Raw genomic sequence first — 21122 nt, forward strand, 5'->3', positions numbered from 1 at the left:
CTTCAAAAAAATGGTGTAATTATGTTAGCTTGCAAGTCAACAAAAAAACATGACGTTGGGTTTTAGTCATAAAGTCACTCAGATAAGCCTCATGTAACAATGGATTCAATCATTCTAATGGCTAAAATAATAAAGTGAACAGTTGTTACTACTGCAACCATTTACAAAATTTACACACACACACACACACACACACACACACACACACACACACACACACACAAAAAAGTTACGAATCTCTTAAAAAGTCAGCTGTACACGACAATGTAAGGCGTAAATGAAGTGTAAATCCATTTCGAATACATTCAAAACACCTCCATTCATATTTTACCTCAATTAACAATAAGATCATTTTCTCTATCCCTCATCCAAAGCTTTTTGGTTCTGGAACATCCTCTAAATGTGAGAAATAAATATGAACAGTCCGACACACTGACCAAAGTGAAGCGTGCCACATTTATATTCTCTAGAGTTCATATTTACAGACAGTGGCACATTAATCTTGATAAGAAGAAAAATAATAATCCACTCAGGGATTGCCTAAAGTTTAGAGGGCAGATACAAAAAGTGTTTTGAAAGGGTTTGACTTGTGTTTTGAATGGAAACGATGTCAAACATGCGTGTCCATTGAGAAACTGAGAAATGAGGGTGTAGGCCAAAGTGGCACAAAGTGCAGATGAATTTTCACATTAAACCATATGTTGGACATCTAACACACTGGGTGAGGGAAAAAAACATAAGGTATTTCAAAAACAAAATTCACAGTAGTCACAAATGTTGCGAGTTACTGATATCTGGTCATGCACAGTGAAAAACAAAATGTTTCCTAGTTGAAACATTTTGATTTCGATCTCAGCAAAAGTGAGAGTTTGAGATATATATATATATGTCTCACATTCTCATATTTTTCCTTAAAAGGAAAATGCTGTTGCTCAGACCGTAAGCCTTTGAAATACTGAAAACAGTCTTGAAAAACAAAGGCCTATTTGTACTAAAATTAGCCTTTTCAAAAACTAAAAATGAGAGTCCCTTCTCAAAAGAACAGAAGAGTGACGTTGTTTCCCCTTCCTCATCGCCTCCAAGAGCGACTCTCATATTCATCCTCTTCGTCATCATCTTCTTCCTCTTCCTCTGGAAGCAGGAAGGGGCTGACTGGCTCCTGGAAATGTAGGAACAAAGATCCATGTGACTTCTAGTGGAATTAGGAACTGTGCATCTCAGAACTGCTGATTTTGTCAAAAATAAAAATCACAGCAAAGCTCGCCAAAAGAGCTCTGCAGCACATTTCCATGATGCACTGTGAATGACTCAATCGAGTTGGTCTCCTTTCACTCTCAAACTACTTGGTATATATTTGAATATTTTGCAATAAACTTAAAATATATTGTTTTTATACTTAAAAACAACAACTTTAAACCATAATTCTTAATTCGATTCCGTCATTCCCAATGCTTCATGGGATTGTAGTCCATGCCCTTGTGAAAGATGTTAAGTACACACTGTCTTTTTGTCTAATTTTCAAATACTTTTTTACTTCAAAGCAAAGTTTGTAATGTTTTGATTCAACTCAGAGCTAAAGGATTTTATGATATCTCTATGGATAAAATGAATGGGAAAATACTTCTGGAAACAAAACAGCTGGAAAAGTGGGCGGGCACTGTTGTGCACTTTAGTAATACCGATTTTTGCTTTAGCATACTACATAACTGTGTAATGGTGCTGTGTAATTACTGCCATTACATGTAATCCTGCAGCGTTGACCTCTTCCTTTGACTCCTCTACTGGTTCAGTGGATACGGATGGAGTTTTAGGATTGTACCATGAGATCTGTAGAGTTCGACCTTTGAACTTCGCTCCTTGGTTTGCGGCCTGAAAAAGGAGATATTTCATTTTTTTGGTAAAGTTTATTAACCTCTCTACAAAAACCATTAGCTCAAGTTGAAAATGAATGTAACAAACAAAACAAAGAACTAAGAAGTCACAGTACGTTCTCAGCTTCACCGCGGGTTTTGAAGGTCATCACGACACTGGTTGCATCATGGTCACGAAGCTCCTCAATCTCGCCAAATTTCTATAAATCAAAAGAATGTGTGTTGTGGACTGATCATAAACTAGGTGAAATATACTAAGGTATAAGACTGCACTAATTAAATTACTAATTTTACCATGAAATGTGGCATGAGCTCTTCCTTCTCTTCTTGTGTAAAGCCAATAATGGTGAGGGCTCGTGTCCGGTGGTCCACCACCATGTGATTGGCTCCTCCACGCCCTCTGAGGCTACGCCCTCGGCCCCTCCCTCTGCCTCGGGTTGGGGCTGTCGGCGGCTTGCCACGCCCAGCTGATATGAGTCCCAGCCGTGTTGCCTAGTAAAAATTTTTTTACAAATGTGATGAGTCGTTTTTCAACTTCAGGCAATTTTTGTTCTTTGAACTTCTAGAAAGTAGTTTTGTTTAAACATTTTTCACTCTCACTGGTTGAATACATTTTTCTGCTAACAATGTCTAAGAGTGTCTGTATATGCATCACATGATATTTGACATTTTTGTTGTTTTTTTCTGAAAGTCATGAAAATTTCCAAAACAGTGTCATTTCCAGCACATTTCAAATTCTGTATTGTGTTTAAAAGAATTTAGTGGTGGAAATGATGCTGATGGAAATGGCATTGTTTTGAGATAAAATGGCAGGCTCAGTCTTGCAAAGGCTAATTTCATAGCTAACATTTTGTATATCATAAATACACAATTAAATAATATGTTCACACTATTTGCTTCATTCGGCCAAATTACAGCTTGACTGGAAATGCCGCTCAAAATATTTTGCTCTCAAATGATATTTAACTTGATTTTTCAGTTTTCTTCAAACATTACTTGTCTCGTATTTCATCACAAGCATGATCTTCACTGACACTTTTGTTGACTTGATAAACAAATATACTACCTTTTGATAAAACTTTATTAGTGGCAAAATTGCTTAATGTGGTGGAAATGATGGCACAACTGTAGGACAATCATAATTTTTGAAAAATGTAAAGAAATAATTTTCACACTTAAAATATTTAAATGGTTAATCTCACTCAAACATATTTGTATGATGGCTTTTCATAGTTTAATATTGAAAGTCTGGGTCTGGGATAAGGCTAAAACAATGATATTAATATATGAGGCATTTGAAAAGTAAAAAAAATAAAAATAAAAATGAGGGTCTTGTAATGTGACATTCACATAGCAAAAAAATAAGTTATTTAAAAGTAATAATGTCAGTCGATAATTTTTTTTTAATTGCATAATTTAGTTTATTGCGATTAATTGCAGATTTTGAAATTAGTGAAATTTGACTATATATACAAAACTATATATAAGAAAACAAAATATGTAACAATAATATGCAATATAATGCTTTAACATTTTCCAAACAAAGCCTTCTGCAGTATAGAGATAGAAATGCACTAAAATAGCACCAAATCATGTAACATTAAACGTTTCCCAAAGTCTAAGTGGGAGTTTGACTAATTAGAATCTTTCCCCCATAGGTTGCATATTCATTGCAATGGGCATTAAATTTCTTAAGCTCTCATCCTCCACAGACTGTGGCTATCCGCTTTGCTACAGCAATCGTGAAGCCACGTTCATAATTCTCGCCAGGGCCACACGGCGCTTTGAACTCCACATGAAAAGTGCTAGGACAAAATTTTTGTGAGAGAGAGTACTTGACATACATCTTTGGTTATTAAACTGCACATAACAGCGGCTGTAAAGTTTGATTTCTGACACTCCCCAGTCCCAACTGGGCTTGTTTTGTACAACAAATAGTGTTAAGAGCTCCTTTTTCCATCACTTGATCATTGACAAGGAATCTCTGTTGTGTGTATGTTGTGATGTATGCGTAAGTGTAATTATTCCGGGCAAACACATCAACACAGTCAGGGCTTGACATTAAGGATTGTCATGTGCTTGTCCTTCAGACAATTAAACTGGTCATCCACCTGTCCAAGTAAAACAGATACTTGTCCAGAGAGAAAAAAATAAAAAATTTTCAACTGTGGTGTAAATTTAATTTTTTCAGAAGCAATATTCTCGTCAATATTCTTATTCAGCCACTTGTTTCCCAGCAAGACGTGACACTATCATGTACCAGCTTACATTTACATTGTTGTTCTTGGCAAATCAAATACTTAAACAGGTATTTAAAAGGATAGTTCACCCAGAAATTAAAATTCTGTCATGATTACTTGACATATTGTTCCAATCCCACAGAAGAAAGAAATTTAAAAGAAATATAAAAGGTAGAATGTTAGTCTCAGTCACCATTTCATTTCATTCATATTTTCTTCCATACAAAGTGAATGGTGACTGAGACTAACATTCTGCCTAACACATTTTGTGGTCCATGGATGAAAGAATGAATATCATATGGGTTTGCAATACATTAGGTAAGTTATGACAGTATTTTAATTTGTGGGTCAACTATCCCTTTAAGAGTTCAAGTCAATGCTCACCAGACTAAATGACAAAATGCACAGAAAATTAACAGAGGAAATCCTGAAAGAGTGGGCCTTGCTGCTAAACCAGTTATGTTTACGGAAATTTATATATATATATATATATATATATATATATACATATACAGGTGCATCTCAATAAATTAGAATGTCGTGGAAAAGTTAATTTATTTCAGTAATTCAACTCAAATTGTGAAACTTGTGTATTAAATAAATTCAATGCACACAGACTGAAGTAGTTTAAGTCTTTGGTTCTTTTAATTGTGATGATTTTAGCTCACATTTAACAAAAACCCACCAATTCACTATCTCAACAAATTAGAATATGGTGACATGCCAATCAGCTAATCAACTCAAAACACCTGCAAAGGTTTCCTGAGCCTTCAAAATGGTCTCTCAGTTTGGTTCACAAGGCTACACAATCATGGGGAAGACTGCTGATCTGACAGTTGTCCAGAAGACAATCATTGACACCCTTCACAAGGAGGGTAAGCCACAAACATTCATTGCCAAAGAAGCTGGCTGTTCACAGAGTGCTGTATCCAAGCATGTTAACAGAAAGTTGAGTGGAAGGAAGAAGTGTGGAAGAAAAAAGATGCACAACCAACCGAGAAAACCGCAGCCTTATGATTGTCAAGCAAAATCGATTCAAGAATTTGGGTGAACTTCACAAGGAATGGACTGAGGCTGGGGTCAAGGCATCAAGAGCCACCACACACAGACGTGTCAAGGAATTTGGCTACAGTTGTCGTATTCCTCTTGTTAAGCCACTCCTGAACCACAGACAACGTCAGAGGCGTCTTACCTGGGCTAAGGAGAAGAAGAACTGGACTGTTGCCCAGTGGTCCAAAGTCCTCTTTTCAGATGAGAGCAAGTTTTGTATTTCATTTGGAAACCAAGGTCCTAGAGTCTGGAGGAAGGGTGGAGAAGCTCATAGCCCAAGTTGCTTGAAGTCCAGTGTTAAGTTTCCACAGTCTGTGATGATTTGGTGTGCAATGTCATCTGCTGGTGTTGGTCCATTGTGTTTTTTGAAAACCAAAGTCACTGCACCCATTTACCAAGAAATTTTGGAGCACTTCATGCTTCCTTCTGCTGACCAGCTTTTTAAAGAGGCTGATTTCATTTTCCAGCAGGATTTGGCACCTGCCCACACTGCCAAAAGCACCAAAAGTTGGTTAAATGACCATGGTGTTGGTGTGCTTGACTGGCCAGCAAACTCACCAGACCTGAACCCCATAGAGAATCTATGGGGTATTGTCAAGAGGAAAATGAGAAACAAGAGACCAAAAAATGCAGATGAGCTGAAGGCCACTGTCAAAGAAACCTGGGCTTCCATACCACCTCAGCAGTGCCACAAACTGATCACCTCCATGCCACGCCGAATTGAGGCAGTAATTAAAGCAAAAGGAGCCCCTACCAAGTATTGAGTACATATACAGTAAATGAACATACTTTCCAGAAGGCCAACAATTCACTAAAAATGTTTTTTTTATTGGTCTTATGATATATTCTAATTTGTTGAGATAGTGAATTGGTGGGTTTTTGTTAAACGTGAGCCAAAATCATCACAATTAAAAGAACCAAAGACTTAAACTACTTCAGTCTGTGTGCATTGAATTTATTTAATACACGAGTTTCACAATTTGAGTTGAATTACTGAAATAAATGAACTTTTCCACGACATTCTAATTTATTGAGATGCACCTGTATATATATATACACACACACACACACACACACACACACACACACACACACACAGGTGTAGAATTAGAGACGACAGGGGGCACACATTTTTTAACCACTCCACAGATTTAATATTAGCAAACTATAGTTTTGGCAAGTAATTTAGGACATCTACTTTGTGCATGACATAAGTAATTATTTACAGACAGATTGTTTCACTTTTAATTGACTGTATCACAATTCCAGTAGGTCAGAAATGTACATACACTAAGTTAACTGTGCATTTAAGCAGCTTGGAAAATTCCAGAAAATGATGTCATGCCTTTAGGCATTTAGATAATTATCGTCTGATAGGTTAATTGGAGTCAATTGGAGGTGTACCTGTGGATGTATTTTAAGGCCTATCTTCAAACTCAGTGCCTCTTTGCTTGACATAATGGGAAAATCAAAAGAAATCAGCCAAAACCTCAGAGAAAGAATTGTGGACCTCCACAAGTCATGTTCATTCTTGGGAGCATTTTCCAAATGCCTGAAGGTACCACGTTCATCTGTACAAACAATAGTATGCAAGTATAAACACCATGGGACCACGCAGCCATCATACAGCTCAGAAAGGAGACGCATTCGGTCTCCTAGAGATGAATGTAGTTTGGTGCGAAAAGTGCAAATCAATCCCAGAACAACAGCAAAGGACATTGTGAAGATGCTGGAGGAAACAGGTAGACAAGGATCTATATCCACAGTAAAATGAGTCCTATATTGACATACACTTTATTGCCAAAAGTATTCGCTCACCCATCCAAATAATTGAATTCAGGTGTTCCAATCACTTCCATGGCCACAGGTGTATAAAATGAAGCACCTAGGCATGCAGACTGCTTCTACAAACATTTGTGAAAGAATGGGCCGCTCTCAGGAGCTCAGTGAATTCCAGCGTGGTACTGTGATAGGATGCCACCTGTGCAACAAGTCCAGTCGTGAAATTTCCTCACTATTAAATATTCCACAGTCAACTGTCAGTGGTATTATAACAAAGTGGAAGTGATTGGGAATGACAGCAACTCAGCCACGAAGTGGTAGGCCACGTAAAATGACAGAGCGGGGTCAGCGGATGCTGAGGCGCATAGTGCGCAGAGGTCGCCAACTTTCTGCAGAGTCAATCGCTACAGACCTCCAAAGTTCATGTGGCCTTCAGATCAGCTCAAGAACAGTGCGTAGAGAGCTTCATGGAATGGGTTTCCATGGCCGAGCAGCTGCATCCAAGCCATACATCACCAAGTGCAATGCAAAGCGTCGGATGCAGTGGTGTAAAGCACGCCGCCACTGGACTCTAGAGCAGTGGAGACGCGTTCTCTGGAGTGACGAATCACGCTTCTCCATCTGGCAATCTGATGGACGAGTCTGGGTTTGGCGGTTGTCAGGAGAACGGTACTTGTCTGACTGCATTGTGCCAACTGTGAAGTTTGGTGGAGGGGGATTATGGTGTGGGGTTGTTTTTCAGGAGCTGGGCTTGGCCCCTTAGTTCCAGTAAAAGGAACTCTGAATGCTTCAGCATACCAAGAGATTTTGGACAATTCCATGCTCCCAACTTTGTGGGAACAGTTTGGGGATGGCCCCTTCCTGTTCCAACATGACTGCGCACCAGTGCACAAAGCAAGGTCCATAAAGACATGGATGAGCGAGTTTGGTGTGGAAGAACTTGACTGGCCTGCACAGAGTCCTGACCTCAACCCGATAGAGCACCTTTGGAATGAATTAGAGCGACGACTGCGAGCCAGGCCTTCTCGTCCAACATACGAATACTTTTGGCAATATAGTGTACCTGAAAGGCTGCTCAGCAAGGAAGAAGCCACTGCTCCAAAACCACCACAAAAAAGCCAGACTCCAGTTTGCAAGTGCACATGGGGACAAAGGTCTTACTTTTTGGAGAAATGTCCTCTGGTCTGTTTAAACAAAAATTGAACTTTTTGGCCATAATGACCATCGTTATGTTTGAAGGAAAAAGGGTGAGGCTTGCAAGCCGAAGAACAACATCCCAACCGTGAAGCATGGGGGTGGCAGCATCATGTTGTGGGGGTGCTTTGCTGCAGGAGGGACTGGTGCACTTCACAAAACAGATGGCATCATGAGGAAGGAAAATTATGTGGATATATTGAAGCAACGTCTCAAGACATCCAGGAAGTTAAAGCTCGGTTGCAAATGGGTCTTCCAAATGGACAATGACTCCATGCATACCTCCAAATTTGTGGCAAAATGGCTTAAGGACAACAAAGTCAGAGTGGCCATCACAAAGCCCTGACCTCAATCTGAAAAAAGCATGTGTGAAAAAGGAGGCCTACAAACCTAACTCAGTTACACCAGTTCTGTCTGGAGGAATGGGCCAAAATTCCAGCAACTTATTTTGAGAAGCTTGTGAAAGGCTACCCAAAACGTTCATTTACGTTTGACCCATGTTAAACAATTTAAAGGCAATGCTACCAAATACTAACAAAGTGTATGTAATCTTCTGACCCACTGGGAATGTGATGAAAGGTATAAAAGCTGAAATAAATCATTCTCTCTACTGTTATTCTGATGTTTCACATACTTAAAATAAAATAGTGATCGTAACTGACCTAAGACAGGGAATGTTTTCTACAATTAAATGTCAGGAATTGTGAGTTTAAATGTATTTGGCTAAGGTGTATGCAAACTTCTGACTTCAACTGTATATATATATATATACACACACACACACACACACACACACACACACTCTCTACTGGTCAAAAGTTTTGAAACACTTACTCATTCTTTATTATAATTTTTTTTTCTTCACATTTTAGAATAATAGTAAAGTCACCAAAACTATGGAATAACATAAATGGAACTATGGGAATTATGTTGTGACTAAACAAAATCCATAATAAATCAAAACTGTGTTATATTTTAGCATCTTCAAATTAGTCACCCTTTGCCTAGAATTTGCAGAAATGACATTTTCTCAACCAACTTCTTGATGTTTCACCCTGGGATGCTTTTTAAACAGTACTGAAGGAGTTCCCATCTATGTTGGGCTGGGCACATATTGGCTTCTTTTCTTTATTATTTGGTCTAAGTCATCAATTTCAAAAATGTTTTTTTTTTTATTAAATTTTAGTTAATTATAATTTCAAACATTTAAGCATACGCCTTCAGATCAAAAGTTTTTTAAGATCATGTCAGTCACATTTCAGTCAAGTGTTTCAAAACTTTTGACCGGTAGTGTATATATTAAAGATAGATAATAGGATGATGTTTTAAAGATGTATGTATATTATAAATATATTATATTATGTAAATCTGTACATAGGCCTACTTATATTATTCAAAAGGAAGAAAAAAAAACCTGTATATGTAAGATGGTGCTCTAGAGAGACGGAGATGAGAGATGTAACAGGTGTTTAAGGATGAAGTTGTCTGTTTTCAGTGTTTATCTTCACCCAGCAACTGAGTAGTTCAGTGGTTCAAAAAGCATTTTTAAATGATTTCTGCCTCTAGTGAAAGGTGCTGTAATATAAGCAGCATGATGTGATGAGGCAAAATCAGATCACTCCAATATCACGCATAGCACTATAGTCTGCTCAGTTGTTCAAAAACAGGAGCGAAAGCTTAATCGCATCGCTTGTTTGCAGAGATTGCTCTTTTTACATAGGTGTAACGACATTACAAATGAACAGGTTGAAGTTCAGCAAAAATGCTCACTGCGTGCTCACTAAACTACACGTGTCCATTGAGCCGTGGAATGCTGCGAGAGAAGCTGTAGCACTGATCAGTCGCACCGATTCTAATTATATAACGATAGAAATCAGGAAAAAAATTATCCGCAATCCCCTGCCAAATTTATGCTAATTTTGTATTAAATGACACAGGCCTTTGCTATATCACAAATATAGCCAGCTATTTTTTACATTATTGACGTTTTAATCAGGCTGCTTGTCCGTTTGGACAAGGAAAATTCTCTTTCACTTGCCCCTTTAAAAATCCACTTGTCCCGGACAAGCGTTAATGTCGAGCCCTCACATCACTAAGGTTCCACCCTGGTCCGACCAGTGTTTATGCTTTAACGGTAAATGCGTTTATCGTGCTTAATCACATGCTTTAACGCATTAATTTTGACAGCTCTAGTTAAATGAAATCTGTTAGTTTGAATAAAAATCAACCCACTAGGACTAGAAACCAAGTAAACGACAAAATATCCTTTCACTTATCACAGCTGGTTAGGACAAAAACTGGTGAACATGAAAGATATTACTTTTCTTGCTTGTTGTGTCTGGTCAGAATAAATGCTAAAGGACGCTTCGGTTTGCAGCGTGCCAATATGTGTCGCGCACAGTGCGCATGGTGTTAATTTTGTTATCAGTGCAGTCTGTCGGCATTCAGCCAGTTTCTGTAACCTTGTGCACCTGAACACATTGTCTGTGCAAAAAGCAACCGGAAAAATTAAATCTACTCCTGTATTAAAGGTCCCCTTGTGGGATTAGCTTCTGAACTTCCAAGCATTACTATACTTTGAAATCTGCCTGACCTAAAACCTGACTACAGATTAAAAAATGATGAATCACAGGATGAAAAAAAAAAGCCATACCAAAGACTGGTCATTTCTCTTTCATGTCCTAACTGAACATGGTCTTTCATTCAGTTAACTTTCTTCCTTTCACTCTCTTCCATTAATTGTCTTCCCTCAATCTCCCTCTCTCCTTTCTTACATGGAAGCTGATCAGACTTTAATGCAGTGAAATGCATGAGTGTGAGGAGAGGGGTGTGTCCTTTGGGTTCTGTAAGTGCTTACAGTTTAATGTGCAGGAGATGGTAATGAAATGCATATTTCACACCGGCTAATTTAATTTAAGCCCAGCTCCAGCTGTGATGTTGGTGTTGTTGCTCTTGATTTAGGGACACTTATGTTGGGACTGAATGTTAGATAGTGTGTCTCTTTGTGTGAGATGGATTATTCAAGAACTTCAGGGAGGGCTTTTTCTTGCCTTTTTAAAAATGGCATGCTGGCGACTAACAATTCTATGACATTTAAAGCTGCTTTAAACGATTCATGAGAAATAATGACCAACATGTATACAAACAAGATTGTCCCACCCCAAACTCATGCCATTGGCAATGAGTCGCCTCAAATTGTTCTGATTTGCTAAAATGCATGGCCCGCGATCAGATACTGATAAAACAACAACATCTAACTATAATAATACTTAAAGAGTCTTTATATTCCTTATGCAACATATCTTATTTTTCTAAAATATTTATTGTTTTATGTCTTGATTTTGGGGTGAAATATGAACTCGACAAGTTTTTGACAGGCCTTGTGAGATTCACCCACGCACACAGTAGCCACGTTTCCACTATCGAGCCAAATGAGGGCGTGCCAGTGTGTGACAGGGCCAATTGCGTTCCCACTGTCTCTTCTGGGGCTTCATCATGCCTCCTCTGGGCTTTCTCAGGGTCAACGCCATGCCAGGTGCTCCCGCATTCATTTTCCTCCCCATCCGCCACGGACGGTAAAGAAAAACAGGGATCCCCATTAATCACTGCCGCAACCTGCACCCTCCTCTCCAAAATGCATAACATGAATCGAGAGCAGTGCGGGCAACACACAGGATTAGCGAGTGCGACTTGCACGTTTCTGACCCCCAGACAGGTGGTGCACAGCGGGTGAAAATCCTGTTAAGAAAAAATCTATCCACATGGGCGGGAGGGATCCTTCCCCTTCGCTCCACTGCTTGAAGAGCTCGCAGTAGCCATAACAGAGACTTGAACACGTCAGGTATTACAGAAGTCAGTTCATTCTAGATCTTCAGATTAAGTTTCATCACATGCTTTCTGCAGCACTTCCCAAAGATTTAACTGGCGTATCATGGATTTTCAAACCAAGCTTTTCTAACAACAGCTCAACACCTCAAAATTTGTTTCATCCAGCAATAACACTCATTTCTAATCATTGATCACTCAATCTTTTAAGTTCTTTTGCACATTCTACCCTTTACTTAATATTTGTACATTGCAGAAGCCCTTTCTTTGAAAGTCTGTCTAAAATGCCCACATCCTAGAGTCTTCTCTTCACTGTTGCAGATGAAACTGGTTTGACATGTACTGGTCATTGAAACTGCCAGTTTAGGATCTGTGGGGAGTCTGAATGCCAAACTAGAGCCTTCCTCTCTCAAAAGAACAATAGACTGATGAATTTCTAGAGAGATTTGTTTCTTTTTGCTCATTTTTTAATTGACTTGTAAGGGTTAAGTGACTTGAAATGCAAGTGTACTCAATACATCAGAAACTGAAAAATGCCATTGTATTGCGATGTCCATACTTCATTAAGTAGCATAACCTCTTTTTTTTTTTTTTAAACTGTTCTAATAGTAAGAAAAAGTTTCTTGAGTAACAAATTAGCACATTAGAATAATTTCTTATAACGTGACACATTTTCTTAGTAGGCTGGAGTAATGGCTGCTGAATATGTGGCTTTGACATCAAGTGTATAAATTTAATTTTAGAATAAAAATATAAAACCGCTATTTCAAACAGTAACAATATTTTTCAGTATTACTAATGTTTAAGGTAGTCTTTTAGATCAATGCATTTGAAGTGAAGTTGATTTTTTTTCAAGAACAAAAATGTTTTGGTGTTTCCAAACTTTTGAAGGGTAGTGTATATTCACTGTAGAAATCTTTTGATATTTGATTAATTTCAATGACTTTTCCAAGCCTAGCAAAAAAAAAAAAGAAAACCTTTATAAAATTCTCTGATATTTCAAGGTTTCCAATGACCGTGGTAAACCTGCTCTGAAACAAAATCCATATCGGTCAAGCAGTGGTTGAAATACTAGTCAAATGTCAAAATGTGTGTGATTACCTCCATCTGCAGCTGACCCAGCCTCCTTTTCAGGTCTGTGGGGTCCTCTCCTGACGTGAGCTTCTTGTGAAAGTCCAACTCTGCATCCAGCAACTCTTTCTGTGCCTACATTTGAAATAAAGACAGCAAAAAATTCATTTCATTAAGAACTTACAAACCATGGTGGCAATCTAAGTGAGACAACTTACACCAGCTCTCGATGAGTCATTACAAATAAAATCCCAATACAAAATCTTATAGAAAACACATTTCACACCAAGATGTCTTACAGGTCGCCCGCCACGGTGGCGGGCAGATGACCAAAATGACCCGCCACCGCACAAAAAGTTTTCAGGTAAAATTTCATACCCTGCTTACATCTGTTTTGGATTTTGTTTGTGTTGTGTTGACAGGAGCTTGTGAAGCTGGGCTCATCTCATTCTTCAGTTGAGAGATCCGTTCAGTCAGTTCTTTCAAAGTCTTCATGATGTTTGCTCTCTCTTCTGGTTTCATCCCTCTGTTCTTCTCCAGTCGGTTTATCAGTGCCTACAAACAGCTCAGATTTAGTGACCAACAAAAAAAAGATTTAAAAAGTAAAAAAGTTCTAGTGCTGGTTTATGTTAAACTCCTGTTTCTACAGTCTTATATCTTCAAGCATCCTTTCATTTCATCGTACCTTCTGACATTCGATCTGTTTTTCCAGCATTTCTTGTTTCTTTTTCCTCATGTCCTGCTGCAGTTTCAATGCCTCCTGAAGGCCAGAGGTCATGTTAGCTCACTCATAAGTACATTCTAGACAGTGCAACTGAAGCAGGATGAACTGCTGCTATCAGCTTACAGAGGTGAGAATAAGAAAGGAAATACTCACATGCTTCTTTTTCAGCACCTCCTGGGCTTCCAGCGCTTTGGCAGTCTTTCCCAATGACTTTGATGCGGTTTTCAACACCGTGCGTGAGAATGGACCCTTCTGTAGATTTGAAGGTGGCATCAAGCCCTGGTTTAATAGATAAATTGAAACTAATAAACTAATTGATCACTGTTGATTATGTACATATATTTCGAGTGTGCTGAAAAGAGCAGGGTTTCTCAACTGTTTCTCAAAAAGTCAGTTGAAAAGTGATCATACCCCTGGATTTAATACTTTGTAGAGCTACCTTCTGACCTAATGACAGCCATCAGTCTGTTTGGATAGATCTCTTCTAGCTTCACGCACTTAGATTGGGGAATATTTGCCCATTCCTCCTTGCAGAATTGTTCGAGTTCAGACAAATTGCAAATTGAGTGGCGATGGACTGCTCTTTTAAAGTCCATCTAGAGGTTTTCAATTAGACTTAGGTCAGGGCTCTGACTTGGCCACTCAAGTTCTTTGACCTTTCTATCCTTAAGCCACTGCATTGATTTTTGGCGGTATGTTTAGGGTCATTGTTGGGTTGAAAGGTGAACCACCTGCCCATTTTTAGTCGTCAAGCAGAAGGCCACAGATTTTCCTCAAGAATGTGGGTGTACATGGCAGCATCCACTTTCCCTTCAATCCTGACAAACTGTCCAGAGAAACACCCCACAACATAATGTTGCCACCACCATGCTTCACAGCAGATATGGTGTGTTCTGGGTGGTGTGTGGTTTTCTCCAAATACAGCACTTGGAGTTCAGACCAAAAAGTTCAATTTTTGTCTCATCTGACCATAGAACCTTTTGCCACAGGGCATCAGAATCCTCCAAGTCCTCCAAGTGTTTTTTTGCAAAGTGCAAACAAAACTTAGTGTGGCATTTTTTCAGAAGAGGCTTCTTCCTTGCCACCCTGCCATACAGGCCAGCTTTGTGTAAAGCTTAAGAGATTGTTGTCAAATGCACAGACCGATCAGCCATAAGGGCTTGTAAATCCTTCAAAGTTGCCTTTGGCCTCCTGATCAATATCCTCCTGGCAAGGGACGGCCCGATCTAGGTAAGGTTTTGGTGGTTCCATGCGCATTCCACTTCTTAATAATGCCCTGAATGGTACTCAGAGGGACAGTTAAAGCCTTTGAAATCTTTTTGTACCCTTCTCCTAACCTGTGCCTTTCCAAAATTTGATCCCGGAGCCCTTTTTGAAAGCCCCTTTCCAAACATGGTGAATTCTTGAATTCATTACTATGCAGCACTTCTAGTAATGGAATCCTCATGGAACAGCCCGTTTTATTCTAAAGTAATCAAAACCACTACAACTGATGTCAGGTGTGGGGCCAATTAGCCAGGCATGCGATCTGAAAGGTGACTGGTTGCACCTGAGCAAGTTTGTAATGGTTACTCTTAGGGGGCTGATCACTTATCCAAACCAGGTATTTTAAGGTTATATATAATGTGTAAATACAGCTGGAAAAGGTTAGATCGAATTTATTAAAATTTCCAAGATGTAATGTGACAAATGATTAGGATTTTGACAAGGTATGACTTTCTATATGCACTGTAGTTAAGATAGCAAAATAAACAGGCTTATCAACTTTTAAAAGGGGGAACAAAACGCTTCCCATTTCTTTTGTTGTTGACCTTAAAGGCCATGCAACCAATTCAACTCTAGAGTATTTTGCCGCAAATTCATCTGTCTCTTTGTAGAAGCTACACAATTTAGGCAGGTGGCAACATCCTCGAAAACCATATACAAAACTAAGCTAGGTAAAAGAAAATATTACCCAGACTACATTAAATATATAAACATGGTTTGTGCCAACCATAATGTGTTTTGTGAGGTGAATTATTGGCGGCTGAGAGCATGAAACCATCCAAATTCAAGTGATATTTAGCAACCAAACATTCAAACTAGTCTAAAGGTTTTTCTATTCAGCCTATGTTATGTTCATAATTTGGCATATTTTGGGGGATTTGCAGTTCATGTTAATATGAATAAATTTCAATGTCTGCTTTTTGTTGTGTCATATGATGCCCTAAAACAAAACCAGCTGAAAAGCACCACTTTACATCACTAGATTGGGCTCTTGTTACAGTATATCTCTTTGGTGTGTGCAGACATGTTTTCTTTACCACTGAGGGCTCTTGGCTGGGGCTGACAGGTTCAGCACTGGCCACAGTTCCTGTGGTTGTCTGGTGTTTAGTAAAGGTTTTGTTTAGCACGTAAGATCCAGCACTGTGCTGCTGCTTATTAATAACCTGCAGACAAAACAGAATATGATTACCATATGTAGAAAGTAGGGTTGTCAAGATATCAAAATTGAAGTAGTTGATACCAATACTAGAGAACTTTCAATACTAATTTAAATCCCAAATTCAAAAGCTAAAATGTTATTGAAAACTCTCCTTTAAATAAAAAAATAAATAAACAGGTTTATCCAATTAATTCATAGTAAACAGTCATTAATAAAATGAAAATTAAATAACTAAATACATAAATCAGGCACAGTGAATGATTTTCTCTTTTTATTAATACTGTTCACAATATTGCATCAGCAACACAGACATCTTACCTTGTGTGTAGTAGGGTGTTGTTGGACAGGGTTTGTGGTCTGACTGGGTCCCTGCTCCCGTGTGTTGGTTGTGGCCTCTCTGTGCCAGTACACTCTGATAAAGCGGTTGTTCAGAACGGCTTCGGTGCTGGAGATGGCCCTCCGTGCCTCCTCATTGGCTGTATACTGGATCAATGCTGCCTCTGGGTCGCCCCCAAACACCACCTGTAAAAATTCAGAGAGAAAAAGTTTCACATTACACCCAAATCACAAGAAAATGATTAAAAAAAACACACACACACAAAAAAAAAAAAACACATTCCGACTCACTCTGAGGTACCAAATGTATTGCAATTTATTACTACAACTACATAGGTTTCCTGCATAACAAGTCGCATGATCAAAATTACATGATTAAACAGCCTTTAAACTGTTCAAAATGTTTTCAAAATGGCAGATCCTTTATCTCAACTACGCATTTTATATCCGTTTCTGTAGAAGTGTAGATATCTCTGCTGAAGTTAATATTATGAGAGTGAATTGATGCAAATGAAACTTTGAACACAGAAAAATCTCACATTAAAAGATCTTTGGAGAAAGTGTACCTGAATGTTGACTATTGTTCCAAACTTGCTGAAGTGCTCATTGAGTTTGGTGATGTTGTTGAGCTCTCTGGGGATTTTTCGGACCTCTAGTTTGGTGTTTACATAATAGTTCTTCTTCGGGAAGATGGGTTTATGCTGGTTATTGAAATTTTGCCTGTGAAACAGAGTCAAGTCATTTTTATTTGTATAGCACTTTTCACAACACGCATTGTTTCAAAGCAGCTTTACAGAAAATCATGCATTAACAGAAAATGAAGCTGTAATATCTGTAATGTCAGAGTCATCATTCTTCAATCTGAATTGAAAACTTGATTAAAAACTGTCTTAAGGAAAAAAAAAGACTATCAGAGAAGACTACCAGATCACAACATCAGGAATCTCAGAATGTCGCTGTATAGGCTTACAGCAATAAGCCAAGTGCAAATTATTCAAAATAAAAAACGACTACTGAAAACTTAAATGATAGAAATGAACAAAAACTTTTCAAGTTTTAAACATCAAGAAATGTATTTTGCAATAGAGGAATATTCCAGGTTCAATACAAATTGACAATTGACAGCATTTGTGGCATAATGTTGATGACCACAAAAATGTATTTTGACTCGTCCCTCATTTTCTTTAAGAAAAGCATTCATCTGGGTTACAGTGAAGAACTTACAATGGAAGTGAATGGGGCCAACTGACCTGATTGAAATACAGATATAATACTATTTTGTCGTGGAACGTGGAGTTTTGGCTATTCAGGGCAAGACAGTCATACTTTGAGTCAGGGGACAAAGCAGGGAAGCTTTTGGCTAGATATATAAAACAGAGAGAGTCTTTTGCTACCATTCCCGCAGTGAAATTTGCTGGTGGTGAAATATTTATCTCGGCCATTGATATTAATAATGCTTTTAAAGAATTCTATCTTGATCTCTATAGTTCCACATCTACGTCTACTGAAGATATTAAAAACTTTGGTGGAACCATTAGAACTTCCTAAACTGACAACTGAGCAAAAAAATTATCTTGATTCTGAGATAACCTTGGAGGAGCTTGGCGAGGTAATTAAGGCCTTGCCTACAGGCAAGTCACCGAGGCCAGATGGCTTTGCCGCTGACTTTTTTAGATCTTATGCTACAGAACTGGCTCCACTTTTGCTAGAAGTTTATACGGAATCATTAAAGAATGGAAAGCTTCCGCCAACCACGACACAAGCCCAGATCAGTCTGATTCTTAAAAAGGACAAAGATCCAAGCGAGTGTAAGAGTTAAAGTCCAATTTCCCTGATCCAGCTAGACCTTAAAATAATAAAACATTTTGGCTAACTGATTAAGTTATGACATCTCTTATACATATAGATCAGGTGAGGTTTATTCGGGGCCGTAGCTCTTCTGATAACATTAGGCGTTTCATCAATATCATGTGGTCAGTGGCGAATGATCAGACTCTGGCCGCTTCCATCTCACTTGACGCTGACAAGGCGTTTGATATGGTAGAATGGGATTGTGGTGAGCAGGGCGGAGCCGAGCGGCATCTGGGCAGAGCGAGGCCGGGAAGATAAGTGGATAAGTCTTATTGCAGATTGCTGAAAAGTCTTCGACAATAAAAGTCTGTGTACTTTGTCAACCCAGTCCCAGCTTCCTCCTTAATTGTTACACTGGTGCCAAAACCCGGGAAGGAGGAAGAACGCACCGTCCAAGCAGTCCTCATCACTGACTGGGGGTCACGACGCCGAGGGAGTGTTCGATCTGGTGGCGCTGGAGCCCCGCGTCAACCGGCAAATGGAAGGAACAGCTAAGGGGTCCAGTGCAGTCACCCTGCGTCGTGGACGGAAGCAGGACAGTGGACCGAGGACCACTCGACAGCATATCTGGGGACGGCGAGCTCCTCTCTCTCCTCTCTCTCCCTCTCTCTGCTTTCTCTCTCCCTTTTGTTATTCCCCCCCTCCTCCCTTCCCTTTCTCCTCTCTTTCGTACAAACAAATGGATTAATTTCTGATTATTTTACTCTGGATAGGGGCACCCGGCAGGGTTGCCCTCTTTCCCCATTATTGTTCTGTCTTGCCCTGGAACCATTAGCAGCCGCGATAAGAAAGGAGGATGATTTTCCAGGGGTGATGGCGGGAGGAATGGCGCATAAGCTTTTGCTTTACGCAGATTATATTTTTTTTATTCGTCTCCGACCCTACAAGATCTATACCTTGCCTCCACAGAATTATTAATTCCTTTTCTAAGTTCTCAGGATACAGAGTCAATTGGTCTAAATCCGAAGCTTTGGCTCTGACAGCGTACTGCCCAGTAATGGCTTTTCAGCCAGGAACCTTCCAGTGGCCTAAACAGGGCATTAAGTATTTGGGCATTTTTTTCCCAGCAAATTTGTGTGATTTAGTTAGAGTTAATGTTGGCCCTTTATTAAAAAGGCTTTCGAGCGATGTCGGCAGGTGGGCTTCATTACATTTATCTATGATTGGGAAGGTGAATGTTATTAAAATGAATTGTATTCCAAAATTCAACTACCTGCTACAATCTCTCCCTGTAGATGTCCCCCTCTCTTATTTCAAGCAATTTGATAGCATAGCGAAGCCCTTCATTTGGAATGGTAAACGTCCCAGATTACATTTCAGTAAGTTGCATAGGCCAATTGACAAAGGTGGGCTAGGCCTACCCAAGATTTTGTTTTATTATTATGCATTCGGTCTCAGACATTTGGCTCATTGGTCGCTTCCACCTGAGAGAGCCCCTCTCTGGTTTTGTATTGAACAGGAAGTTCTTGCCCCTATTTCACCATTGCAAAGCCTTTCTATCAAACTAACCGGAGAAGTTACACCCCGTTATCTCGCATTTGCACGCAGTATGGACAAAAGTGTCCAGAGTGTTTAATTCGGACATTTATTTATATGTTGCTTTGAGCATATGGCTGAACCCAAAGTTATGTATTAATAAGTCCCATTTCTGTTGGACAGAGTGGATTGTGATGGACGTTAATATGCTTGGTGACCTATATGAGAGTGGAGTGTTGAGATCCTTTGAAAAAATGGTTCAATATTTTGGGATTCCCAGGTCTCAATTCTTTAGGTATTTACAGCTGCGCCACCTGCTTTGTACTATTTTTGGGAGTTGCATACACCCCCCCCTAAAGTGGCAGATTCTCTGGGAGTGGTTATTACTGCTTTTGGAAAAGGTCGTGAGGCATTACTCCCTGTTAATTCAGAGTCTGGGGGACGGAGCTTCAACTTCTCTCAAGAGATTATGGGAGAAAGATTTAAACCTGGTATTGGAAGAGGTGGTGTGGGCTAGGATTCTAAAAAACATCAAGTCTACATCTAGAGATGCAAGGGTGCACGTTATGCAATTTAAGATTTTACATCGATTCTATTGGACACCCTCTAGATTGTATAGGCTTGGTCTTAAAGACACACTCACCAGCTGGCGATGCCAATCGGAATATGGGGACACAACCCATGTTTTTTGGTGGTGTATTAAGATCAAAGAATTTTGGTTGAGGGTTCAGAGTTTTATGTGTGACGTATTGGGCACTCAAATTTCATTTTGCCCCAGACTCTGTATTTTAGGCGATGGAGCGGTCATTAATATAGGAGATAAACACATAAAAAATTAGGTCCTAGTCAGTGTTATGATTGGCAGACAGGTCATCCTTAGGGGATAGAAGTTGGCTGGTGCACCCCAATTTCAGGAGTGGTGCACAGAGATGGGCAGGGTGGCGGCATTCGAGAAGGTGTCGCATAGAATGCTAGGCAACCGGGAGTTGTTTGAAAAAAAGTGAGGCAGTTACTTGGTATTTTTGGAGGGCTCTTGGGGAGGGGCTGTGGAGAGGGACTTATAGTTTTAAATATGTGTATTTATTATTATTTTGTTTTTATTATTTTTCTATATACATGTAATTATTTGTTTAATTTAATTTTTTTTTAATCTGCATGTGTACTCGGGCTTGGCTACAGGGATGTTTGTTGGGGATTGGGGATTGGGAGGCGGAAGGGAAATAATGGGGTTTAAGGGGGATAAAGGTTGACTCTGTACATTAATGTTTTGTGTTATG

At 39.2% G+C, this 21122-nt stretch overlaps 1 protein-coding gene across 3 annotated transcripts in view; it reads right to left on the bottom strand.

The window, feature by feature from the left end:
• Window positions 1-437: 437 nt before the first annotated feature.
• The window catches only part of LOC127429336 (RNA-binding protein 27-like), a 42010-nt gene continuing 21325 nt past the window's right edge, over window positions 438-21122 (bottom strand). For 2 of the 3 annotated variants that reach the window (XM_051678308.1, XM_051678307.1), the window contains exons 11-21: window positions 17085-17238; window positions 16501-16704; window positions 16061-16186; window positions 13911-14036; window positions 13719-13793; window positions 13412-13588; window positions 13064-13168; window positions 2166-2363; window positions 1988-2071; window positions 1741-1869; window positions 438-1159 (exon numbers count right to left, since the gene is read on the bottom strand). In XM_051678308.1, coding sequence (XP_051534268.1) covers window positions 1070-1159; window positions 1741-1869; window positions 1988-2071; window positions 2166-2363; window positions 13064-13168; window positions 13412-13588; window positions 13719-13793; window positions 13911-14036; window positions 16061-16186; window positions 16501-16704; window positions 17085-17238 — 1468 coding nt within the window. In that variant the 3' untranslated portion in view covers window positions 438-1069. The remainder of the gene's footprint in view (window positions 1160-1740; window positions 1870-1987; window positions 2072-2165; window positions 2364-13063; window positions 13169-13411; window positions 13589-13718; window positions 13794-13910; window positions 14037-16060; window positions 16187-16500; window positions 16705-17084; window positions 17239-21122) is intronic. The other variant, XM_051678309.1, reaches the window with a different exon arrangement.

The sequence above is a fragment of the Myxocyprinus asiaticus genome, chromosome 38 (genome assembly GCF_019703515.2).
Source record: "Myxocyprinus asiaticus isolate MX2 ecotype Aquarium Trade chromosome 38, UBuf_Myxa_2, whole genome shotgun sequence".
Taxonomy (NCBI): Eukaryota; Metazoa; Chordata; class Actinopteri; order Cypriniformes; family Catostomidae; genus Myxocyprinus; species Myxocyprinus asiaticus.